The 27873-nt window shown below is 40.9% G+C and overlaps 1 protein-coding gene across 1 annotated transcript in view; it reads left to right on the top strand.

The window, feature by feature from the left end:
- Positions 1-27665, top strand: part of TTC13 (tetratricopeptide repeat domain 13) — a 119605-nt gene extending 91940 nt beyond the window's left edge. The window contains exons 19-23 of the mRNA XM_073672661.1: positions 5271-5406; positions 7670-7749; positions 17288-17366; positions 19194-19273; positions 27396-27665. Coding sequence (XP_073528762.1) covers positions 5271-5406; positions 7670-7749; positions 17288-17366; positions 19194-19273; positions 27396-27510 — 490 coding nt within the window. The 3' untranslated portion in view covers positions 27511-27665. The remainder of the gene's footprint in view (positions 1-5270; positions 5407-7669; positions 7750-17287; positions 17367-19193; positions 19274-27395) is intronic.
- Positions 27666-27873: the final 208 nt, after the last annotated feature.

Below are 27873 nucleotides of genomic sequence, written 5' to 3'. Positions count from 1 at the left end.
CGCTCACTTCATGTACGTCACTGACAGCGTGGGAAAATTCTCCTGCACTCAGCACTTCAGCGTGAGAATTTTCCCACGCTGTCAGTGACGTGCATGAGGTGAGCTGAGTTCATTGGACATGACCTCACCTCATGTATGTCACTGACAGCGTGGGAGAATTCTCACGCTGAAGCGCTGAGTGCAGGAGAATTTTCCCACGCTGTCAGTGACGTGCATGAGGTGAGCTGAGTTCATTGGACATGAACTCGGCTCATCTGGATGACGTCACAGAGAGACACTGAGGAGCGCAAGCATGCCTGCGCTTCTCAGTGTCTGCGGGATGACAGGCTGGATGGCAGCTTTCTGCTGCGGTCCAGCCTGTCATCTCGATGTAGCAGAGCTGGAGCTGTCCTGGGAACCATCGAAAGGTAAGGATGAGGTTGCTTTATTATTTTTCTTTTATTGCAGGAGATCGTTGGCTTCAGCTGGAATGGGCGTGATGGTAAGTATGGTTTAATTTAGAACAATAAAGAATTGTGTCTTTATTTCAATTAAAGGACTTTACTCTGGGTGTTTGTGTTTTCTTTTAACTTTGACTATGGGGTTAGTAATGGGGGTGTCTTATAGACGCCTCTCCATTACTAACCTGGGCTTGATGTCAGCTGGCATTATAAGCTGACATCAACCCCAACCCTATTACCCCCTGCCACCGCACCAGGGCAGCGTGGAAGAGCGAGGCTAAGTGCCAGAATTGGCGCATCCTATGGATGCGCCATTTCTGGGGCGGCTGACGGCTGGTGTTTCTAGCCTGGGAGGGGGCCAATATTCATGGCACCCTTCCTGGGCTATTAATATCAGCCCCCAGCTGTCTGCCTAGCCTGTGCTAGCTATTAAATTAGGGGGGACCCCACGTCATTTTTTTGGGGGGGTCCCCCATTTTAATAGCTAGTAAAGGCTAGGTATTCAGCTGGGGGCTGATATTAGTAGCCTGGGAAGCTCCGTGGGTATTACCCCCTTCCCAGGCTTCAAACATTTGCCCCAGCTGTCTGCTTAACCTCCGCTAGAGCCTAAAATTAAGGGGAACCCCACGCCAATTTTTTTTTAAATAAATCCTTTATTTTAACACTAAATGACAAGTACAGTAATCAACACTGTCACTGTACTTCATATATATGTGACTGACATGTTTCTATCTATCTAATCTATGTGTGATTCTCTATTCCTTCTATTCTAAATTGTCGGGTACAGATGCTGAATTGCCGGCCGGCTTTCTTAAAGAGACGGTGCATGAAAACACTATTATTTTTTTAAATAAATCCTTTACACTAAATGACAAGTTCTGTAAGCAACACTGTCACTGTACTTCATATATATGTGACTGACATGTTTCTATCTATCTAATCTATGTGTGAAGCTCTATTCTGTCTGTTATAAATTGTCGGGTACAGATGCTGAATTGCCGGCCGGCTTTTTTAAAGAGACGGTGCACGAAAACACTAATATTTTTTTTAATAAATCCTTTACACTAAATGACAAGTACAGTAAGCAACACTGTCACTGTACTTCATATATATGTGACTGACATGTTTCTATCTATCTAATCTATGTGTGATTCTCTATTCCTTCTATTCTAAATTGTCGGGTACAGATGCTGAATTGCCGGCCGGCTTTCTTAAAGAGACGGTGCATGAAAACACTATTATTTTTTTAAATAAATCCTTTACACTAAATGACAAGTTCTGTAAGCAACACTGTCACTGTACTTCTTATATATGTGACTGACATGTTTCTATCTATCTAATCTATGTGTGAAGCTCTATTCTGTCTGTTATAAATTGTCGGGTACAGATGCTGAATTGCCGGCCGGCTTTTTTAAAGAGACGGTGCACGAAAACACTAATATTTTTTTTAATAAATCCTTTACACTAAATGACAAGTACAGTAAGCAACACTGTCACTGTACTTCATATATATGTGACTGACATGTTTCTATCTATCTAATCTATGTGTGAAGCTCTATTCTTTCTGTTGTAAATTGTCGGGTACCGGTGAATGCCGCTGATGAATTGCCGGCTTTTCATGTCATTCTACATTATTCTTAGTTGTTTTACTTCATGTAGAATTAACCTACAAGGAAAGAAAGGGTTTATTTTCATTCCGATATTTGTGTCCCATTGACTTGCATTGGTTTCCGGTATCGGAATCGGCGATATCCGATACTTTTTGGGTATCGGCCCGATCCAATCCGATACGATATTTCCTGATATCGGAAGGTATCGCTCAACACTACCGATGAGTTGAATTGAGAAAGTAAGTTCAGTTCAGTAGGAGAAAGAAACACACTTTTCTGTGAAGTAAAATTCAAATGACAGTTACTCTTTAAAGGGGTTGTCCGGAACTTACTTTTTTTTTTTTTACTATGTGCCTAAAACCTAACAAAAACTGTCAGGTGGTTGCTAACTACCTGCCTAGTCTGATCACCGATCGCTCATTCTGGCGGTTCATCTGCTTCACGTCAACAGAGCTGCTCTTCTTCTGGGCTGCTCTGTTGAAGAGGCGTGACTGCCAGCATCATGCTGATTGACAGCTGGCTTCCTGCAGTTAGGCAGCAGGGAGCCAGCTGTCAATCAGCATGACATCAACAGTCACGCCCCATCAACTGAGCTGAGCAACTGCTCTGTCGACATGACCACAGTGGAAGCTGCTGAATCGCCAGCAGGAGTGGTCTGTGTCAGAGATCGGCGCCGGGCACAACAGGCAGGCTAGCTAGCAACTACCTGCCTGTTAGTTCTTAACACATTGTAATATTAGAAAAATTATAGTCCTGGATAACGCCTTTATAAAGGCGTCCTGTCTGCTCTGCCAGCATGTCTGTTTTTAGTAGATTCTTCTTTTTTTTTCTTTTTTTTTTTTTTTTAAATAATTCTTGGGAATTTCTGATTGGGACTCTTTTTTTTTTGTTGTTCTTCCTAGAAATTTGTGAAAAAAATTGATAAACAGATGGCAATGGCTGGGGGCCAGACAGTCTGGTAATGTCCAGTCAGTGATGACCAGTCAAGACTTAGCCCTCCACCTAAGTGAATAGAAACACCTTGTTGTCAATTTATTCATTCATTTCGAGAGGAATGGCACAATTTAGAGTTCTTTGAAAAGATGTTTGAGAATTGCTATTTCAAGGTGAATACATGCATCTGCTAAAACAGACATGCCAGGAGAGAAGACCTATTAAGAAAAGGATAGCCGCTGAAGAGAAAAGGCTGCAGACACTTCAGCAATGCACATATTGCATTCATACAAATTATAGTTGACCTCAGTATTTCAGAGCCTTATTATTATTTGTGTTTCACATAGCGGTTTGGCTTGAGGTTATTTTTCCCTATTTCCTGTAATAAGCTAGCAAGCGACTGGGGGTTACCATTGTTTTTGATAACATTAGTCTATTGCTGGGAATAGTTTGTATTGAATTATTGTGAAGTAGTTTGTGAGAACCTGCATGTTAAATTGTGAAGCGTCTAACCAGCGGTACAGCAAGGAAACCAATGATATGTGGAAGTCGTCCCATAGGATAGGTGATAACTTATTGATCACTTGGGGTTTGACTGCTGAGACCCCCAGTGGCCATAGGAACAGATCTCTAGTTTTAAATGTAGCCGAGGTGTGCAAGTTTCACCTCCGCCATTCTGGGACTGCCAGAAAAGGGGCCCATATTACTAATTTGGGAATAACCCTTTAAATAAAATGTAGATCATCCAGTTTGGAGGATATTTGTAATGGTTTAATTTTTAGAACACACAAAATCTTTAAAGAAGTTGTCCACTACTTTTACATTAATGGCCTAACCTTGATTTAAATCAATAGGAGGCGGATGTGCAGTACCCTGCGGTGGTCACTACAAGTAGACCGCCAAGCTCAGCAAGTAAGTACTTCCGGACGGTGGCTGCTGCCGCCGGCTCTGATGACAGTTGATTGGCGAGGGTGCCTGGTGTCAAACCCCAGCCGATCAGACATTAATGGCCTATCCTAAGGATAGGCCATCAGTGTAAAAGTAGTGGACAACCTCTTTAAGTCAATTGACTGTCCTAGTGGTAATGGCTAACTGTACCTCAAAAGATGTGGATAGAAAAAAGTCTGTCCAGAAGAACTGCTGCTCGTTTCAGAATTGGATTTTAGAAAAGAAACTTGCCACATGATCCTGGCATAAATTCAAGAGAACGTCACAGCTGATACATTCTGCCCAATCCCCAGGCTGCACGTATCAGTGACTGGCTGTATAATTTCAGCTTGACTTCTCCCTGCCTGCCCCCTGGAGTGACAGGTTCCTCCCTGTATATGTGTGTATAGGGAAAGAACTTTCACTCCCGGGCAGCAGGCAGGAAGATGCCACCAGGGACCCACCCGTCCAATTAGTCTTCCGTACGGCTTGTTCTGCAGTGGCTATTAAAGTATATGTTTCTCTGAAATGCTGCAGCACTTCACTGTCAAACATACCTGGCTGAGATCCTACAGCCAGTCTCTGATGCATGCTACCCGTGGATCAGGCAGCATGTATCCAGCCCTCAGGTTCACTTTAATTACTGCATCCACTTCCCATCCCCCATGTGGCCATGTCTGTGTCTGTAGGTAGAATGAATGGAAACAGGACTCACAGGACCCATGTAGCCTCAAACTATGCAGCTCAATAAGCAGCACAGAAAATATTTTGGTAAGTATGTTTTACAGAATAGTCTGACCTTTTTCCTAGTTTGATCTCATTTTTTAAATGAGAAAATATCATAAAACCTGTATTAACTGCTTAACGACCTGTGATGTACATTTTTGTCACAGGTCACCTAAGGGTTGTTTGAAGTGAGCTCAGGAGCTATGGGGGCTTTGTTAAATATCTGGCATCTGCCTGTAAGTGGAGCAACTGGAGCTTGCTCAGATTGCTTCAGTTTAACCATTTAAATGTCACTTGACAGCAGTACTGAAATTACGTCATCTTTACGTGCAAGAAAATTGTGGAAAACAGATGGGTTCCTCCCATAATTGCCATGTTAGTCCTCCTTTTGAAGCTCAGTCACAGGTCTCACTTGTCCCGTCTGCTTATGCTACAGTTTAATTGCAGCTGTGTTTGATATCCGTTTTCTCCACGGCCCCTTCAAACATCTGATCTTGAGGGTGCTGATAGCTGGAGCCCTGCAAATATAATAATAGCTTATTATGGATAACCCCTTTCATAATCTTCTACAGTTTTTTTTAAAGTTTTCTCATCAATAATATTCGTTTGTGATGTTTTGCACATTCTCTTTCAGAATTGGTAACATTTTGTTCTCCGTGGAGACACAGACAACAGAGGAAAGAACACAACTGTACCATGCAGAGATTGAGTCTCTCTATAAGGAGCTTACAGCAAAAGGAAAAGTGCTGGTGCTTTCTACAGAATTAGGAGTGAGTGGAATTTTTGTGTTTTTTTTTTTTTGTGTGTTGTGTTTTGTAAAATAATCTAAGCCAACACATGTTGATTTCAGTAAATTACGCATCTTGTATCTCTGTACGGTAGCGTTCCATTTCTTAGAAATGCATGACCTAAGCGACAACTGGATGTTAACAATACCACTTACAAAAGGGGTATGTCCCTGCAAAGTGACAGGGGAGGGAAAAGAAGCAAAGGGTAGCACATAATACATTATATCATTGATGGTAGGATGCAAAATTAAGCGATGGTGAAAACTCTAACCTTGAAGAGTCACAACAATTATATATGTGTGAATAGAGTAATAGGATGCCAGCTACAGGATGCCACCAGAGAGACCGCTAAGAAAAATCTTCTTTCAGAATGGCAGTGTTAGTAGACAGGAGTAAAATAAATTGGGACATTAGCACTCCTATTTATTTATTTTTATACTGAGAAACCCTAAGTTTTTATTTTTTAATTTCCATCTGCACAGTGGCCATGTTGGCCTTGATTGGATAGTGTCGGACTGTGTAGTAATACCAACTTCCTAATTTTTAATACATTTCTCGGAGGAAAACAGAGTAATGGCACAATGTTAATCATACTAGAAATGTATAATAAAAGGACAACTGTGTATTGAAGAGGTGATCCACTAGCTACCTAAACAACTCCTTTTTAATTAAAGTAGTCCCCTTTACAAAATAAAAATGACCTATAATCCTGTACCAGCGGCTTTCTGGCAATGTTGACGCCAGGTCTCCCGACACGAAACAATGTCATGCGAGCCCCAGCAGATTCGGCGTAGGTACGGGAGATAAGTGTCTCATTTTTATTTAACAAGGGGTTGTCCAAGTAGTGAACAACTCCTTTAACACCTCTCTTATCAAGACGGTGTGTCTTTACAAAGTCTGATGAGTTCCAAGAGTAGAAGAATGATGTTCTATCAGGTGCTGTCATTTGCGATTATCAGAATGCTTAGAACTTGATTCTTTTCTCAAATTAGCTTATTTATTAGTTACAAAAAGCATCCAATAAAATATATGGTAATAAAAGTTCTAAAACAAACTCATTTTCAACACTGAACCCAGGTTTTCATCAAGTAAAAAGCACAACCAGCTGATGGCACTTGATGGAACCTCATTATTCTACTATTCATCTGCTATACCCACAGATCCGGATACAGAGGCAGGCAACAGCCAGCAAATCCAGAATTGTGATCTGCTTTTTCGCGTAGCTCACAAGATCAGCACAGACCTATATGTCTTCTCCTCTCTCTCTCTCTCTTTTGACCTAAGGGTATTTCGCTGGGGAGCGCCTATCTTTCTTTCCTTTATTTTTGCATATAGTATTATTCGTACAAAGTCTGGAACTGATTACAGAGAGTCTACCTCAACACATCCCAACTAGAAATGCCCAGTTGTCAATGTATTAGTAAAATTACAGCTTAATATGAATTGTGACTTTGTGACTACTCCTTTTTAACCTTTTACACAAGCACACTTGAACCACTTGGATGGAAATTCCTCAAGACTTGCATTTTGTACACCGGTTTTGATCATTTGTCCTTTGAAGTAAGAGTCACCTCTTACTTGGCGATTCTTTAAGGCCAATCGTGCATCATAATAAGAGATGTACTCTAAATACAAGCTGGAATAGTTCTGCTATAATTTATGCCTCATTCTGGTGTAAATTGTAGTGAATCTGTAGAGCAGTGCTGGGCCATTTCTCCTTGCATGAAATTTCTCCCAGGCTTCAAAAAGTGCTCACGTTGACCTAAAAATACAACATTTTGTGCAACTACGTGTTGTACAAAAATGTCAAACTTTTTCTTTATGCCAAATTGATCTAAATTAGTCTGTGTCAATGACTCTGTTATTACAGAATTTTGCAATATACTGTAACTGTCTGTATTCTCAAGGTGACTGGAAGGTATGGTCATATTTATAGATCTGCATTCATTGTAGCTTTCTACATATCTAATTTCATTGTGTATTTTGAAATCTTTATCAATGCAGAAATGAAACAAGTCCATCTTGTATTGAATTTAAAAAAAAAACTATTCATGGTTTTGTCATAATGCACCGCAAATGTCACCGCAGTTATTGAGTCTATCAGAAGATAAGCTGGCCTACACAGGGAAATAATCTGCATTTCTGTGAAACCGCACACCAATAATGTATTATCTATGAAGCTTTTAACCTTGCTCTCGGAAAGACATGACTGATGCTTGGAATGCTTCTCATCTTTGGTTTCTAGGAGGCAGATGTTGTATGTGAACTCATTCTGTCATTGGTGTATTATTTCTACAATTTAATGCCGCTCTCCAGAGGATCCAGGTCAGTGTCATCCATCATGATAAAATATTTGTAAAGAGCAATGTACTGCTTGTATTCCTCTTCTTTTCACAGAAGAAAACTGCAGGATGAAGATAGTTTTCCATAGTTTAGTTTGCGCTATGAAAATATTTGGTCCTTTAGACAGCAGGTTCCCAAATGACGCTAATCTTGTTTAGAATCCAGATTAAAATTCCCTACGAAATGCATGTTATATGTATGTTTTTGTTTATTTTACTGTAGATTTCTAAAATTGCATTGCAAGGACTAAAATCCACACCAGTTCTACAACCTCATATCTAGAATTTCCTGCGGATTTTCACTCTGTACGTGAGTGGGGCTTGTTAAACTCCATTCACTTACATTGTACTGTTCGGTGGGGATCCCTCAAAAAAAGAAATAAAATTAGCAGCAAATGAGCGACATGGAAACCAAAAATAAAGCCCTCCCTCCCCATAAACATTGGATCTTTGACCTTTCCCTGGTGCATGCGCACTGCAGTACTTTTCTCTGCCCTCAAAAAGGCACAAAATTACGTCTGCGCAGGAGCCAGGGACCCTGTCCGGATGACGTAGGGACGCGTCATCCACGCGAAGCACAGAAGGAGGACGGCATCGAAAGAAGAAGGGAGCCGTCGGACCAGGACCAGCGACACTCATAGGACCAGACCACCCAGTAGGTGAGTATAATAAAAGGTGTTTTTCTTTTGTTGCAGGTCAGATCGGGGGCATATACACAGCATATTAGAATGCTGTACATGAGGGCTGGAAGGTGGTGGCTGTATCTCATATGGGGCAAACCTGGTGACAGGAATCCTTTTAAAGATGTTGTCCACTACTTGAGCATTGATGACCTATCCACAGGATTTGTCATTAATGTCTGATCAGTCGGAGTCTCCCGCCGATAATCTGTTATCGCTGTAGACGGCGGTTGTCAACCGGAAATACTCACTTGCAGAGCTGCTCCATCTTCTGTTAGTGGCTGCAGCAAGGTACTGCACATCCGCCTCCTATTGATTTGAATACCCAGCCTCGGCCACTACCAGAAGATGGAGCAGATCCGCAAGTGAGCATTTCTAGCCTGCGGACGTGGCCACTGCCGGTGTCAGCTGATCGGCGGGGGTGCTGGGTGTCGCACCCCGACCGATCAGACATTGATGACCTATCTTTAGGATAGGTCATCAATGTTCAAGTAGTGGGCAACCTCTTTATTTTTACTTCAACCCAAACTGCTAATTGCAGGGTTGAGAAAGGAAAAAGCTTCACTTTTCTACCCTAAAATGAAGAAATCCCGGCACTCACATGTATTCAATCAGTTCATTTATTCCACATGTAAGAAAACTACAACAAGACGTTTCAGTCCCTCACAGGCTTTTTTCAATTGTGCCGACTATTTCTTTGTATTTGTATCCCTTTTCTACCCTAGCTTCCTGTGAAGAGATATGCACCCACTCGTCATTTAGCCTAGTTGAAAAGGGAAAGAAAAGTGTCATAAGGTGTCAGCGGTTTGAGTTTTATTTTTATGTACAGTTTTATTTTGGTGAAAAGTTTTGAAACTTTGTTTCTTTTGGTGACTTTATGTGAATGTTTTATTGTACATACCATTCTCTTCAAATGCGTAATGCACGTCCTGTAAAGGGCAACTACAGTCTACATATAAAATATTCTCTGGCAGGGGAACATGTCTTGCAGTATAGGACATTGTGATCCTGAATGCTTATCAGTTCTCAAACAAATATAATAAACAGCTGCAAATGTCTGGACATGAGTTTATGAACATCCACAGATAATCCCTGCTGTAAACTCAGCAGTCTAGATATTGGCACTGGAAAATTGTGTAGATGAGAGGGCATTGAGCAATGTCTTCCAGTTTTAGAACTTTGTAAGGGAAAAAGTACATGTTAAAAAAAGTGTGCAGTTGTTGTCCAAAATGTAACCTCCCCACCCTCCTTCTTTTTTCTTTTTTTTTTATCCTGTGCCCACCACCCATCCTTTCTACTTTTGCTTTATGGGGCCTCTACTGGCCCCATGTCAGTGTTCAGGTCTCTGTTCTGAAACATCTGCATTAAAAAGAGAGACTCTTGTCAGAAACCAGACCAGTTTATCACTTGGTTCCCAGTTCCTGGATTTTTTTTACATTTCTGATGTGTTTGAAATGTGAGCTATATTTGGATAATTCCTTTAAAATAAACTAGTTTTTTTTCAGAACTGCATAGTAAATGTACATACATAGAATTCTTTCTTTGTAGGAGCCTATCTTTCCAGTATCACAGTATGCAGGCTCTCAGTAATGACTTAGAAACCTCCTTATAGTTGGTTTACACCAAGGTTCCCCAACTCCAGTCCTCAAAGCCCACCAGCAGGTCATGTTTTCAGGATTTCCTTACTATTACACAGGTGATGGAATTATTGCCTGTGCAGGTGATGTAATACTAAGGAAATCCTGAAAACATGGTCTGTTGGTGGGTCTTGAGGACTGCAGTTGGGGAACCCTGGTTTACACCACCGACTTGTGGCACCTTCGCCGATCAGATACTAGTTTATGGTTAGGAGGTTGTGTAATATCCTGTTTAGACCACCACCCGCATTTACTATGCGCACAAAATAATCAGTAATGGATCATTCTCTGCGTATACTGCCATTATTCTTAGCAGCACAGGTCCTGTTTATACAGGTCAATGTGCTGCCGATAACGTTGATCTTTTCTGAAAACCAAAAGCTCATGAACAAGGATTTTTCTCTTTCGTCACTTGACTGGAAACCTGTTTACACTGCTCAGTTGTTGGGGAATAGAGCGTTCCACGCTTGTTTTCAATAATTGCGCAGTGTAAATGCAACTTGGTCATAAATGTATTTCTAGAGTCATTTAGTAAATAGAAGAAAGGAAGGTGGGAGATGCAGCTGCAGTGTTACCCACATTGTGTCTGTGAGGCTGCATGTTGTGAATGAGAAGTCATACATTCAATTTGATTTGTATATATATGTACTTATATATAACATATATAATATAATATAATGCAAATCAAATTGCAGGACCCTGGTCCAAAAGCTGTATATGTATTCCTTGACTGCTAGATGGGAGCCCAGCAAACAGTCTTCTTCCTTGCTACAATTCCTGGCTCACTGGATAAACCGGGTAAATTTCGGCACAAAGCACCAAGGCAGCTCATCTAAAGAGGAGCCAAGTATGCTGTCAGGTAGGAGGCAGTTTTCAGGGCTCCCGATGTAGATTTTATGGAAGTAAATACACCAGCCTCAAGTCTAAGAAAACTAGGTATGTAAAAACATGTGCAGTTTTTATTGTGAAATCTGGTAACCAATCCCCTTTAGACTACATATTCATTATATTATATGCAGTGAGTGAAATAAGTATTGAACACGTCACCAATTTTCTAAGTAAATCTATTTGTAAAGATGCTATTGACATGAAATTCTCTACAGATGGTAACAACCCATCCAATCCACACAGGCAAAGAAATCACCATAGATTTCCATAAATTATGTGTAATGATAAGAAATGATACCAGGTGTATTTACTTAAAAAAATTGGTGACTTGTTCAATACTTATTTCACCCGATTTGAGATTCAAAAGTCTATTTATTTATTTTAATTAGCATTGTGCGGTTGTGGACTAAAGTTTTGACACTGACGCATTCTGGTTTTCATAAAGTTTGCTACTTCATTTTTTTTTTGTGGCAGTTTGCATTTACTCTAGATTGTTCTGAAGAGTGATGAGATGAATTGCAGAGTCATTCCCTGCCATGATAATGAACTCCATTCCATTCAAGGAAAGAGTTTCAATTGTTGTGAAGAATGTTTCATGGTGCCCAAGAGAGTTCAGCAAGTACCAGGACCATCTCCTAAAGAGGATTCCGCTACGGGATCGGTTCAGCACCAGTGCAGAGCTTGCTCAAATATGGCAACAGAAAGGTGTTGGTGCATCTGCACGAACTGTGAGGTGAAGGCTTTTAGAGGCTAACCTAATGTCAGGAAGGGGCGCTAAGAAACCACTTCTCACCAAGAAAATCAAGAAGGACAAACTGAAATTCTGCAGAAAGTACAGGGATTGGACTCCAGAGGACTGAGGTAAAGTTAATTTCTCTGATAAGGAGAAGAAAAAGTGAGCATTACCATGAGTCCTGTGTCATGCCAATGGCAAAGCTTCCTGAAACCATTCATGTGTGGGGGGATTTCCATCCAAAGAAGTGGGCTCTCTCACAATTTTGCCTAAGAACATTACCCTGAATAAAGAATGGGATCTGAACACCCTCCAAGCACAGCCTGTCCCAACAATCCTAGAGTAATTTGGTGACGAACAATGCTTTTTCTAGGATGATGGCGGCCATGTCACAAGGCAAAAGTAATAACTAAGTGGCTCAGTGAAAAAAAGCATGGAAATCTTTGGCCCATGGCCAGGAAACTCTCCAGATCTCAATTTCATTGATAACCTGTGGTGAATCCTCAAGAAGTTAGTGTGAAAAGAAAGACAAAGAAATTGTTATAAACTCCATGCACTGATTAGACAAGAATGGGTTGCTATCCGTCAGGATTTGGCCCAGAAGCTGATAATCCCAGCAGTCAGGGCAAAGTGCAGAAGTCTTGTAAAATGAGGTTCAACTGCACATATTCAGTCTTTGCATAAACTTGATTTATTTGTCAATATAACTTTTAAAACCTATGAAATCCTTATAATTGTACATCAAAAACTTCTGACCAAAATGTCTAAAAACACTTAAAGAAAGAGAACATGTCAACATGAAAATGCAGTCTAGTCTGCAGGTGGCATGTTAGAGCAAGGGGAGCTGAGCAGGTTGATACATAGTTTTGTGAGAAAACACAGAATAACCTGTGTTTTTCATTATTTAGCCCTGTGCTCTTCCTGGGATTTCTGTCCAGTGGGTGGTCCTATCAGTGACTGGCAGCTTTCTTTATATAAGTGAGCGCAGAGAAATAGATATCAATCATAGATGGGACCTCCTACTGGACCAAAAATCCCAGAAAGAGCAGAGGATTAAATGAATAAAACATAAGTTATACTGAATTCTCCCTCACAAAACTATGCATCTATTCCACTCCCTCTGCTCTAGAACATGGTGCCTGCAGATTGTACTGCATTTTCTTTGTGACAGGTTCCCTTTAACTCCTTCATGACCTTTGATGTACCTATAACTCATGGTCGGGTAGGGGTTCTTGACATATAGGTACGTCATGGCGATCGTGCTTGGCATAGGAGCTGTGCCCGCGCAATCGCCACATAGAGCTCGGCTTACATGATAGCTGAGCCTCGGTTGTTTAACCCCCCATATGCTGCGATCAATATCGATCGCAGCATTTGGGAGACTAGGAGTGTGAGATGGCTCCCTCTCTTTTTCGATCAGCGTCATCGCGAGGGCCCGATCGTTGTCATGTCAACCCAAGGTAGTTATGACGACCTCCGGGTCTGTCAGCTATGGTGGCCTGTTAAGACCACGCCAGGATCATGGTCTAAGAGGCTTCTGCCAGTGTAGCCACCGACAGGTATAATGCATTGAGGTGCTGGTGCATTGTAATGCATTATACCAGCGATCAGAGTAATGAAAGTTGAAATCCATAAAGGGACTAAGTTAAAAAGTGTAAAAAAAAAAAAAAAAAAAAAAAAAAAAAGAAAAAAATTGCAAAAATATTTTTTAAAAATATCACAAAATTAAAAAAATATTGAAAAAAATATTATACCAATAAATAGGTATATAAAATAGTACACATTTGTCATCACCGGAACAACCAGACCAATAAAACTGTCACACTAGTTAACCCCTTCAATGAAGACTGTAAAAAAAAAAAAAGAAAGTGGCAAAAAAACGTAGCATTTTTATCATACCGCTGAACAAAAAGTAGAATAAAACGCGATCAAAAAGTCAAATAGAAAAAAAATGGTATAGCTGAAAACGTCATCTTGTCCTGCAAAAAAGAAGCTGCCATTCAGCTCCATCAGTGGAAAAATAAAAAAGCTTTAGCTCTCAGAACACAGCGATGCAAAAACAATTCTTTTACACACAAACTATTGTATATAAAAAAGTGTGAAAACATAAAAAAAATAAATGTGGTAGCACTGTTATCGTACTGAACTGAAGAATAAAGTAGTCTTTACACTGTTCACCATGCGGTATAAGTGATTAAAATAGATAAAACCAATTCTTGATCTGCTGTTGATTTGTTTATTCTGCTTTTCAAAGATCGTAAAACTCGGCTCACATTTATCCTGTACGCTACGGGGTTTCCATGTAAATCTCTGAAATACATGATTCAGATGGAAACCCCAGCAGAAGATTCCCTGTAATGAGGCAGATGGAGGCACTGTTGATGCCGTCTAGCTTATGATCCGGAGGTGTCCGTATTTTTAAGCATGCCTAAAAGCGCGGTCTGCTACAGTTTTGTGCACATCTAAAAAGGACACTGCTGAACACAGGCCAGGGTAACTCTGCTGCCTCATTATAGTGAAAGGATCCCTCAGGGGTTTCATCTGAATCACGTCATTTGGAGATTTAGATGGAAACACCGATGTAAGTTCTCAGCGTAGAGTGCAAGATAAATGTGATCCAAAATATTATGTAAAATGTTCCCAACAAAAGCTTCAACTCCATCCACAAAAAAAAAGCAAGTCCCCACTCAGGTCCATTATATGTCAATGGAAATATAGGGATCTTCCACATTACTGGTAGCACAAAGGCTCTGGAAAAGCGCTATGGCTCCTCGCCTCCCAAAAGAAATCCAGTGTATTCTGCGCTTCCAAATCCTTCTGAGCCCCAGCGTGCCTAAACCACATTTAGCGTCAACATGTTTGGCATTACTGTAGCGATGAGAGCTCCCTTAATTTATGGAGTCCATGTCTCTAGAAGCACAAGCTGGGTACAGTGTACTGGGCACAATAATGTACGGGCACTAAAATGGCAGATTGGCAATTTTCACTCTGCAACAACCAGTACTGCTTGTTTCTGGAAAACACCCATGGAGTAGAAGACGTTGCTACACCTGTAGATAAATTCCCAGAGGGTGTCACTTCCAAAATGGGTTCAATTGAGGGTGGATTCTGCTCTTCTAGCACTTGGGGGCTCTGTATATGAAGTCTGCAAGGTATTCTTCGATAATTTGTTCTCAAATAGTCAAATAGCTCTCCGTCCCACCCGAGTCTCACCGAGTGGTTAAGCAGTACTATACAGCCACATATGGGGTATTGCCACATTCAGCAGAAATTGTGTAACAAATTTTTGGTGCCATTTTTACCCATTTCCTTTTTGTTTTAGCCCCAGATTTTCACAATTTTTGTGGTGAAAATGTAATTATTTTTTCTTCACTGCCAAATGGTATAAATTTCTGTGAGACACCCGTGGTGTCCGTATAATCACTGCACCTTTAGATGAATTCATTGAGAGGTGTAGTTTGTAAAATAGGGTTACTTATGGGGGTTCTGCTGTTCTGGCACCTCGGGCTCTTCCAGTGGGTCATGGTACACGCAAAACATAATTGCAAAATCTGCACTACAATATGGCCCTCCTTCCTTTCTGAGCTTTCCACTGTGCCTGAAAAGTAGTTCCCATTACAAGTACCGTATTGGCGCACCCAGGAAAAAATGAACCTTGTTGTGCAATTTCTCCATTTAGCCCTTATAAAAATTTATAAACTTGACGCTGAAACTACATTAGTGGTAATAATAATGTACCGTAATTATTCTTTCTTCAATGCCCAATGTTATAAATTTCTGTGAGGCACATGTGGTGTCAACATGCTCACTGCACCCCTAGATGAATTAATTGTGAGGTGTAGTTTGTAAAATGGCTCAAGTTACGGAGAGGCTCTGCCAATGTGACATGTCCCTGTCAAACCACTGCGGCAAAATCTGGATTCCAATATGGTGCTCCTTCTATTCTGAGCTTTGCACTGTGCCTCAAAAGTAGTTTTTGACCACGTATCTGGTATCCGCATACTCAGACGAAATTGTATTACAAATTGTACTGTTCATTTTCTCCTATTATCCCTTTGAAAATTGAAAACTTGTGGCTGAAACAACATTATAGTGAAAAAAAAATGGTCATTTTCCTATGACTCAGCTCAATGTTATACAATTCAGTGAATCGCCTGCGGGTTAAAAATTCTCACTACACCCATAGATAAATTCTAGGTGTAGATTCCAATATGCAGTCACTTGTGGGGGTTTCTGCTGTTTTGGCATCTTAAGGGGTCTTCAAAGGTGCCATGGCATCCACAATCTATTCCAGCCAAAATTGCACTCCAGAATTTAATTGCCGCTCCCTTCCAAGCCCTGCTGTGTTCCCAAATAGTAGTTTTCCACCACATATGGGGTACCTATGTACTCAGGAGAAATTGCACAACAAATTGTACAGTCCATGTTCTCTTGTTACCTTTGTGAAAATGAAAAATTTGGGGGCTGAAGCAACATTTTTGCAGGAAAAAATTATTTTTTCACTTTCACAGCTCAATGTTATAAAATTCTGTGAAGCACATGTGGGTTCAAGGTGCTCACCACACCTCTAGATAAGTTTCCTGAGGGGTCTAATTTCCAAAATGGAGTCACTTTTGGGGGGTATCCACTGTTTAAGCACATCAGGGGCTCTGCAAATGTGACATGGCGTCCACTCTCTATTCCAGCCAATTTTGTGCTCCAAAAGTTGAATGGTGCTCTTTTCTTTGCGAGCCCTGGCATGCGCTCAAATAGTCGTTTTCCACCAGATAGGAGGTATCTGTGTACCCAGGAGAAACTGCACAACAGATTGTATGGTCCATTTTCTACTGTTAACATTTTGAAAATGCAAAATTTGGGGCTAAAGCAATATTTTTGTGGGGAAAAGTAAAGCCCGTAAGCTTCTTGAATGTGGTTTGGAGCACTTTGAGGGGTGTAGTTTTTAAAATGGGGTCACTTTTGGATATTATCTGTCACATAGACCCCTCAAAGTCACTTCAAAAAGGATGTGGTCCCTAAAAAAAAAAAATGGTTTTGTAAATCTTGTTGGAAAAATGAGAAATTGCTGATTTAAACTTTTAACTTCCTAATAAAAAAAATGTTCAAAAATGATGTTGATGTAAAGTAGACATGTGGAAAGTGTTATTTTATTAATTATTTTGTGTGGTATAATTATCTGATTTAATGCCATAAAAATGTAAAGTTTGAAAATTGCAGAATTTTCTAATTTTTTTTTTGTCAAATTTACAATATTTTCATAAATAAATGCAAATCGCATGAACCAAAATTTACCACTAAGATGAAATACAGGATAGCCTAAAGCAATCTCAGAATCACTGCAATGCGTTGAAGCGTTATTACCACACAAAGTGACAGTGGTCAGAATTGAAAAAATTGCCCTGGTCATGAAGTTGAAAACAGGCTGGGGGGCGAAAGTGTTAAGCAGCAAACTTTGTGAAACCAAAATTTCGTTCAGTCAACATTTGGCAATGACTGTAGTGGCAATAATATGATGGATATATATATTATTTTTCTTTTCTTCATCGCTGTTTACAAGTATTTTTGTTTCTTCCTTCTCCTTTTCAGTGTGGTTGCTTATTCTGTAATTATGGGAGCTTTAATGGCCGGTGGTAAAGAGGTTTCAGGGAAGATTCCTAAAGGAAAGGTACATTTATTTTCTCTAAAATTACTAAGCTGTTTTTGTCAAACAATTTCAGTGCACAAATTTCTCTTAATTTTAGAGCTCTAGTTCCCACACAAAGTGTAAAATTACTATAAATCAGTAGTTTGTGGCTACAGCAGACATATGGTAATTGATTCGTTTACAGAAATATTATAATTTACCATATTGCACATTTTATGCTTATTTGTTACCGTATTTTTCGGACTATAAGACGCACTTTTTTCCTCCAAAATTTTGGAGGAAAATGGGGGGGGCGTCTTATAGTCTGAATGTTGGGGAGCACTGAATATTCATGCTCCTTAATAGCGGCACACAGTGTAGCCGCGCTGCGGCTCCTGCTGCTGCCGGAATCGCCTGTGCCCGCTGTTAAAGGGCATGAATATTCAACCTCTCTCCACGCCCATGTAAGTATATATATATATATATATATATATATATATATATATATATATATAATATATATATTACCATTCTTTACGGTCACACTATATAAATCCATACCGTTTGCATGGATTTATACAGTGTGACCAAGTTGTCAAGCACTTTCCAAGTGATGCTAAAATCGCTTGGAAAGCGCTTGTCAACCCGCATGCGGAAATGCATGTGAAGAACGCTTCACATCCGCATGTCCCTGGCAGGAAAAACGCATGTACAATCCGCATGCGTTTTTTTCTGCCAGGGAGATGCAGAAACGCTCAGGAAAAATCCGGAGCATTTCTGCATCGTAGGCACATAGCCTGAGTGTTTATTATTTTTTTTTTTTTATGTGCAGCCTGATGGGGATTAGGGGGACTATGCATACTAGGATAAGGATGAGGGGGCCATACATACCAGGGTAAGGATGAGGGGGCCATACATACCAGGGTAAGGATGAGGGGGCCATACATACCAGGGTAAGGATGAGGGGGCCATACATACCAGGATAGGGATGAGGGGTGCCATGCATACCAGGATAGGGATGAGGGGTGCCATGCATACCAGGATAGGGATGAGGGGTGCCATGAATACCATGATAGGGATTAGGGGTGCCATGCATACCAGGATAGGGATTAGGGGTGCCATGCATACCAGGATAGGGATTAGGGGTGCCATGCATACCAGGATAGGGATGAGGGGTGCCATGCATACCAGGATAGGGATGAGGGGTGCCATGCATACCAGGATGGGGATGAGGGGTGCCATGCATACCAGGATAGGGATGAGGGGTGCCATGCATACCAGGATAGGGATGAGGGGTGCCATGCATACCAGGATAGGGATGAGGGGTGCCATGTATACCAGGATAGGGATGAAGGGTGCCATGCATACCAGAATAGGGATGAAGGGTGCCATGCATACCAGGATAGGGATGAGGGGTGCCATGCATACCAGGATTGAGGTATTCCATGCATACCAGGATGGAGGGATGCCAGGCATACCAGGATGGGGATGGGGACAACGTATAAAAGGAAGGGGGGGGGCATATATACTAGTATAGAGGATATTGTCAGAATTGGGGGATATTACCCCTATACCAGTGTCAGCAGAAGACCCCCTCTCCCTTAAAAGTGCATCATGAACACATTTTTTGCTTAAAATGTTTTTTATTATTTTCCTCCTCTAAAACCTAGGTACGTCTTATGGTCCGGTGCGTCTTATAGTCCGAAAAATACGGTATATGTATTTCAGTACATACTATGAGTCTGTACTTCTCCCTTCTCTTTTTTTTGCTGCACAAGGTGCTTCTATATTTTTAGACTCTTGTATAGTTTTGTGCTTTGGCCATTAAAGCAGCTGCTAATTAATTATTTCCAATAATTTTGCTTTCAGCTGGTAGATTTTGAAGCTATGACGGCAGGAGGATCCGAAGCATTCAGCAAAACCTCCAAAAGCTGGATGAATCTAAGAAGGTAATTGAAAAATTTTAAGTGAAGAAAAAAAAAACCTTATGAAACGTACGTGTTTGTTTTCTGTAGTTTTCATATTTCCTATAAAGATGTTTTCTGTCTCGTCTATAAAACTCTCAAAGTGCTTACATATTAATAAGTTAATGTCTGTCCACTGTCTTCTGGCCACAGCTACTGTGTTTCTCTAAAAATAAGACAGGCTCTTATATTATTTTTTGCTCCTGAAGATGGGGTAGGGCTTATTTTCAGGGGAAGTCTTAATTTGTTTCCATGAACAACAATCAACATTTATTCAATATAATCATATCATCATATTCTGGAACATAAACATAACTCTCCAAACCATGAATTCCATCATGAATTTCTTGAGATTCTATTCCCATTTTCCATGTGCAACAATCTTATTCTTTAAACATGCTGACGAACAACAGTGGGGTTACAATGATCACTAATAGATCGTTTGGTTCCCATACATATCTTGTTATCGGCAGCACATCTCCTGTTTACACCAGGCAATGTGATAATGAGAACAATTGGCCTGATTCATTAAGACTGGTATAGTAAGATGCACCAAATTCATTAAAAGGCGCTCACCACTTAATACAATAGGAATCTTACAAGTGATATGTGCCTCTGGCAGAAATGTACATACTCAAATGCACACACCCTGCACATAAATACTTGTGTGTATATGTATGTATATATGTATGTGTATATTATACACACACACACGTGGTCAAAATTGTTGGAACCCCTCGTTTAATGAAAGAAAAACCCACAATGGTCACAGAAATAACTTGAATGTTACAAAAGTAATAAATTAAAAATCTGTGAAAATGAACAAATGAAAGTCAGTCATTGCTTTTCAACCCTGCTTCCACAGAATTTAAAAAAAATAAATAAACTCATGAAATAGGCCTGGACAGAAATGATGGTACCCCTGAAAATAATGTGACAAAAGGGGCATGTTCAATCAAGTTGTATCCACTAATTAGCATCACAGGTGTCTACAATCTTGTATTCAGTCAGTGGGCCTGTATATAGGGCTACAGATGCTCACTGTGCTGTTTAGTGACATGGTGTGTACCACACTCAACATGGACCAGAGGAAGCAAAGGAAAGAGTTGTCTCAGGAGATTAGAAAGAAAATTATAGACAGGCATGTTAAAGGTAAAGGTTACAAGACCATCTCCAAGCAGCTTGATGTTCCTGTGACTACAGTTGCACATATTATTCAGAAATTTAAGATCCATGGGACTGTAGTCAACCTCCCTGGACGTGGCCGCAGGAGGAAAATTGATGACAAATCAAGGAGACGGATAATACGAATCTATATATATAATCGTCTAATTCTGTCTGTTTGTCTGTAACAGAAATCCTGCGTCGCTGATTGGTCGCGCCAGCCGCTCGCGACTGGTGCAGTCCGGCCGAGAAGTGGCGTGGGATCTGAACCACGCTTCGCTGATTGTTCGCGCCCGGGCGGGCGCGACCAAATCAGCAATATTGGCGCGGCTACTTTAAATTAGCCCCCCAATGTATCCCCCCGGGGCCCCTAATGAATTTTGTAAATACCTTATGTTGCCAATACTGCCTGTGCGCAGCGCTATCACTGACCACGCACAGGCAGCACATGACCCCCGGATGCAGCCGGCTATTGCTACCTCTTACGTCACGACTATTTGCGGCTGCAGCCAGGGGTCTCCTGTTCCGTGTTCCACGGTGAGTGACAGGTTGTGAGCGGGGTTATCCCCCATCGCGTCACACCCGGCATCCACCGCGCGCTCTCTCAATGAATGGGCGCGCGACGGATGCTGGGTGTGACGCGATGGGGGATAACCCCGCCCACAACCTGTCGCTCACCGCGAAACAGGAGACCCCCTGGCTGCAGCCGCAAATAGTCGTTAGGTAAGCGGAAGCAAGAGCCGGCTGCAGCCGGGGGTCATTGCTGCCTGTGCGCGGTCAGCGATAGCGCCGCGCACAGGCAGTATTGGTAACATGAGGTATTTACGAAATTCATTAGGGACCCCGGGGGGATACATTGGGGGGTTAATTTAAAGTAGTGGACAACCCCTTAAAACTCCGCTTCGCTGATTGGTCACGGCCGGGCGCGACCAATCCGCGAAGCGGGGTTTAAATTGCACACCAATATCGCTGATTGGTCGCGCCCGGCTTGCCGCGACCAATCAGATATTGGCGCAGAATTTAACCCCCAGTCAAAGCTCGACTTAGTTCACTCACCTTTACTGAACAAGTTCTGTCAGTCACAGTGCCACGTAGTTCAGTCAGGTTAGATATTCATGTAATGGTTTATATATTTTGATGATCTGTTTAATAATTTTGTTCAGTTGTATTAAGTTCTATGAGCAATAAAATTTTATGATGTTTATATTTTACCCGGAAAATCCTGTGTATTCATTACATTATTCTTAAATCTTCATAAATAAACTACATACATATTCTAGAATACCCGATGCGTTAGAATCGGGCCACCATCTAGTGGTAACATAAGAGCCCAGGATAACTTCTAAAGAGATTAAAGGTGAACTTCAAGCTCAAGGAACATCAGTGTCAGATTGCACCATCCGTCGTTGTTTGATCCAAAGTGGACTTCATAAGAGACGACCAAGGAGAACACCATTGTTGGAAACAAAAACATAAAAAAGCCAGACTGGAATTTGCCAAATTACATGTTGACAAGCCACATAGCTTCTGGGAGAATGTCCTATGGACAGATGAGACAAAAATAGAAGTTTTTGGTAAGGCACATCAGCTCTATGTTCACTGACGTAAAAATGAAGCATATTAAGAAAAGAACACTGTCCCTACTGTGAAACATGGAGGAGGCTCTGTTATGTTCTGGGGCTGCTTTGCTGCATCTGGCACAGGGTGAAACTGTGCAGCGTACAATGAAATTTCAAGACTATCAAGGAATTCTAGAGAGAAATGTGCTGCCCAGTGTCAGAAAGCTTGGTCTCAGTCGCAGGTCATGGGTCTTGCAACAGGATAATGACCCAAAACACACAGCTAAAAACACCCAAGAATGGCTAAGAGGAAAACATTGGACTATTCTGAAGTGGCCTTCTATGAGCCCTGACCTAAATCCTATTGAGCATCTTTGGAAAGAGCTGAAACATGCCATCTGGAAAAGGCAACCTTCAAACATGAGACAACTGGAGCAGTTTGCTCATGAGGAGTGGGCCAAAATACCTGTCGAGAGGTGCAGAAGTCTCATTGACACTTACAGAAATCATTTGATTGCAGTGATTGCCTCAAAAGGTTGTTCAACAAAGTATTACGTTAAGAGTACCGTCCTTTTTGCACAGGCCTATTTCATGAGTTTAATTTTTTTTAAATTCTGTGGAAGCAGAAAAGCAGTGTCTGACTTTCATTTTCATAGATTTTTAATTTATCATTACTTTTGTCAGATTCAAGTAATTTCTGTGACCATTGTGGGTTTTTCTTTCATCAAACGAGAGGTACCAACAATTTTGACCATGTATGTATGTGTGTGTGTGTATGTATATATATATATACTCCAAGCTATCTGCTTGAAAGCCAACTACCAATTAAGTAAATCTGGTGATGTGCATCTCTGTAATGGAGAGGTGTTTACTAATGACATCAACACCCTATATAAGGTGTGCTCAATTATTAGGCAACTTCCTTTCCTTTGGCAAAATGGGTCAGAATAGAGATTTGACGGACTCTGAAAAGTTCAAAATTATGAGATGTCTTCCAGAGGGATGCAGCAGTCTTGAAATTTCCAAACTTTTGAAGCGTGATCACCGAACAATCAAGCATTTCATGGCAAATAGCCGACAGGGTTGCAAGAAGCGTGTTGGCCAAAAAAGGCGCAAACTAACTGCCCATGAATTGACGAAAATCAAGCGTGAAGCTGCCAAGATGCCATTCGCCACCAGTTTTTCCATATTTCAGAGCTGCAACGTTACTGGAGTATCAAAAACCACAAGGTGTGCAATACTCAGGGACATGGCCAAGGTAATGAAGGCTGAAAAACGACCACCTTTGAACAAGAAACATAAGATAAAACGTCAAGAATGGGCCAAGAAATATCTTAAGACTGATTTTTCAAAGGTTTTATGGACTGATGAAATGAGAGTGACTCTTGATGGGCCAGATAGATGGGCCAGAGACTGGATCAGTAAAGGGCAGAGAGCTCCACTCCGACGAAGACACCAGCAAGGTGGAGGTGGGGTACTGGTATGGGCTGGTATCATCAAAGATGAACTTGTGGGACTTTTTCGGGTTGAGGATGGAGTGAAGCTCAACTCCCAGACCTACTGCCAGTTTCTGGAAGACAACTTCTTCAAGCAGTGGTACAGGAAGAAGTCGGTATCGTTCAAGAAAAACATGATTTTCATGCAGGACAATGCTCCATCACATGCATCCAACTACTTCACAGCGTGGCTGGCCAGTAAAGGTCTAAAAGAAGAAAAAATAATGACATGACCCCCTTGTTCACCTGATCTGAACCCCATAGAGAACCTGTGGTCCATCATAAAATGTGAGATCTACAGGGAGGGAAAACAGTACACCTCTTGGAACAGTGTCTGGGAGGCTGTGGTGGCTGCTGCACGCAATGTTGATCGAAAACAGATCAAGCAACTGACAGAATCTATGGATGGAAGGCTGTTGAGTGTCATCATAAAGAAAGGTGGCTATATTGATCACTATTTTTTTTTGTTTTTGTTTTTGCATGTCAGAAATGTTTATTTCTACATTTTGTGCACTGATGTTGGTTTACCTGGTGAAAATAAACAAGTGAGATGGGATTATATTTGTTTTTTATTAAGTTGCCTAATAATTCTGCACAGTAATAGTTACTTTCACAAACAGATATCCTCCTAAGATAGCCAAATCTAAAAAAAACCCACTCCAACTTCCAAAAATATTAAGCTTGGATATTTGAGTCTTTTGGGTTGATTGAGAACATAGTTGTTGATCAATAATAAAAATAATCCTCTAAAATACAACTTTCCTAATAATTCTGCACACAGTGTGTGTGTATATACAGTACAGACCAAAAGTTTGGACACACCTTCTCATTTAAAGATTTTTCTGTATTTTCATGACTATGAAAATTGTACATTCACACTGAAGGCATCAAAACTATGAATTAACACATGTGGAATTATATACTTTACAAAAAAGTGTGAAACAACTGAAAATATGTCTTATATTCTAGGTTCTTCAAAGTAGCCACCTTTTGCTTTGATGACAGCTTTGCACACTCTTGGTATTCTCTTGATGAGCTTCAAGAGGTAGTCACTGGAAATGGTCTTCCAACAATCTTGAAGGAGTTCCCAGAGATGCTTAGCACTTGTTGGCCCTTTTGCCTTCACTCTGCGGTCCAGCTCACCCCAAACCATCTCGATTGGGTTCAGGTCTGGTGACTGTGGAGGCCAGGTCATCTGGCGTAACACCCCATCACTCTCCTTCTTGGTCAAATAGCCCTTATACAGCCTGGAGGTGTGTTTGGGGTCATTGTCCTGTTGAAAAATAAATGATGGTCCAACTAAACGCAAACCGGATGGAATAGCATGCCGCTGCAAGATGCTGTGGTAGCCATGCTGGGTTCAGTATGCCTTCGGTTTTGAATAAATCCCCAACAGTGTCACCAGCAAAGCACCCCCACACCATCACACCTCCTCCTCCATGCTTCACTGTGGGAACCAGGCATGTAGAGTCCATCCGTTCACCTTTTCTGAGTCGCACAAAGACACGGTGGTTGGAACCAAAGATCTCAAATTTGGACTCATCAGACCAAAGCACAGATTTCCACTGGTCTAATGTCCATTCCTTGTGTTCTTTAGCCCAAACAAGTCTCTTCTGCTTGTTGCCTGTCCTTAGCAGTGGTTTCCTAGCAGCTATTTTACCATGAAGGCCTGCTGCACAAAGTCTCCTCTTAACAGTTGTTGTAGGGGTGTCTACTGCTAGAACTCTTTGTGGCATTGACCTGGTCTCTAATCTGAGCTGCTGTTAACCTGCGATTTCTGAGGCTGGTGACTCGGATAAACTTATCCTCAGAAGCAGAGGTGACTCTTGGTCTTCCTTTCCTGGGGCGGTTCTCATGTGAGCCAGTTTCTTTGTAGTGCTTGATGGTTTTTGCAACTGCACTTGCGGACACATTCAAAGTTTGCCCAATTTTTCGGACTGACTGACCTTCATTTCTTAAAGTAATGATGGCCACTTGTTTTTCTTTACTTAGCTGCTTTTTTCTTGCCTTAATACAAATTCTAACAGTCTATTCAGTAGTACTATCAGCTGTGTATCCACCTGACTTCTGCACAACACAACTGATGGTCCCAACCCCATTTATAAGGCAAGAAATCCCACTTATTAAACCTGACAGGGCAGGGCATGGTCCAGATGGATGGAGTGGAGGATGGCTGGTTGATGGACACTCCATGCAAACACGGCTACGACGCTAACAAGGAGGAGGTGGAGTAATGTTTTGGGCTGGAATCATGGGGAGAGAGATTGTCGGCCCTTTTAGGATCCCTGAAGGGGTAAAGATGAACTCCATAATGTATGCTGAGTTTCTCAAACAGCACTTCCTGCCATGGTTCAAGAAGAAGAACCGTGCATTCCGCAGCAAGATCATTTTCATGCATGATAATGCCCCGTCTCATGCTGCACATAACACATCTGCATCTCTGGCTGCTATGGGCATAAAAGGGGACAAACTTATGGTGTGGCACCCATGCTCCCCTGACCTCAACCCCATTGAGAACCTCTGGAGCATCATCAAAAGGAGTGTCTATGATGGCGGGAGGCAGTTCACATCTAAGCAACAGCTCTGGGAGGGTATTCTGTCCTCATGCAAAACAATTAAAGCAGAAACCATCCAAAACCTGACAAATTCAATGGATGAGAGAGTTCAGAAGCTCCTTTCGAACAAGGGGTCCTATGTGCAAATGTAACATCACCTAGAATAAAGTTTTGAGTTGAAAACTGTTTGATTTCAGTTTGTAATAACCTGCTAATGCTTATGATTTCAAAATGACCATTTTTTTGTTCTTTATTAATGAAAAGGTTGAAAACTCTGCTGTGCATAATAATTTGGAACATGCATTTTGAGTGCAGTTTGAGTTTTTTATTTTTTTAAAAATATACTGTTATCATAGGCAGTTTGTACAAAAACCTTTCAATTGTACTCTAATAGTTATTTGACGGGAAAATTACAATGACTGCAATTCATATAGGTAATTTGGGAAAATCTGAGAAAATATTATTTGCATAATAATTTGGAACACAGTGTAAAGACTGCAGGGCCATCGGAAGGTAAGTATACAGTGTATGTATATGTGTATGTGTGTGTGTGTATATATATATATATATATATATAATATATTTTTACCATTCTTTACGGTCACACTATATAAATCCATGCTGTTTGCATGTGAAGAACGCTTTACTTCCGCTTCTCCCTGGCAGGAAAAACGCATGTACAATAATCCGCATGAGTTTTTTTCTGCAAGGGAGATGCAGAAATGCTCAAGATAAAATCCGGAGCAATTCTGCATCGTGGGCACATAGCCTAAGGGAGTTTGTCAGTACAAACTGACTGTTCAAACAGTTCAGTGCAGCTTCCCACCTACTTATTTTAATCAAGATGGAGATGGTGAAAAAAAACTAGCTGGGGAGGTGCACTGAAGTGTTCGTTCATGCCATCGGTGCACAAAGTGCCTGTGCTTAGTCCAAGTAATGACGGGCTTCGTTTAAGGAACAGTAGGAGTTTCCCTAACGGCAATTCTGCAATGAAAATCTAAATAAAAATTGTGATAGGGCATTTTTTGCAGACTTTATTCTATTTTGATTACATTTAAGTTTGCATAAAATAAATTTAATTCTGTAAAAAAGAAAAAAAAAAAAAAAACGTTAGGTCTCTACATGATTATAATAAATTGATGAATGTATTGCACACACACCTTTGATAGTGGTAGTAGTAAGGCCTCATAGAGTCACATCATATAACAAAATCAAAAGTTATAACTGCTGAAACATAGTCAAAAATGTATAAAAATGAGCTGGTCATTAAGGCAATTTCTGGCTTGGTCAATACGAGGTTAATGTAGTATGACAATGATGTTTTGTTCCCCAGCTTGCCTGCTTCGTACAAGAGCCTTCCATCTGTATCGGAATCATTTCCTACACTGAGAGCAATGATTGAAGTCTTGAACACTGACTCTTCCCATCGCTGCATAAAGAAATCATGACAGGTTCTAGATTTATGAAGGGCACCTTTTTGCCTATTAAATTATTTTGGATTTGTATTATTTCCTGAAAAAGTGCAATTGTGAACAAAGTAGGTTCTTTACCACTTTTGGTATTTTTTTTAAATACATTTTCAATAAAACTTGAAAAGATATTATGTCCTGAGCCGTTAAGAGACCAAACCAAAATGTGAAATCAAGAAAAGCTTCTGGCCCTCACATGTCCGCATTCTGTTTTGCATTGATGATTGATTGAAGTTGATTCATTTCTGTGTCTATGTACTTCACTTTCTTTTCTATGGCATTTGTTTTTATGGGTTACACAAAGAAAATCATTAGCGTTTGTACGGCAGATAGGCAAAACTA

The sequence above is a fragment of the Phyllobates terribilis genome, unplaced genomic scaffold, assembly GCF_046119375.1.
Source record: "Phyllobates terribilis strain yellow unplaced genomic scaffold, ASM4611937v1 Scaffold_3__8_contigs__length_932513732, whole genome shotgun sequence".
Lineage (NCBI taxonomy): Eukaryota > Metazoa > Chordata > Amphibia > Anura > Dendrobatidae > Phyllobates > Phyllobates terribilis.
Note: the sequence above shows the minus strand (reverse complement) of the source record. Positions and strands in the feature narration are given on the sequence as shown.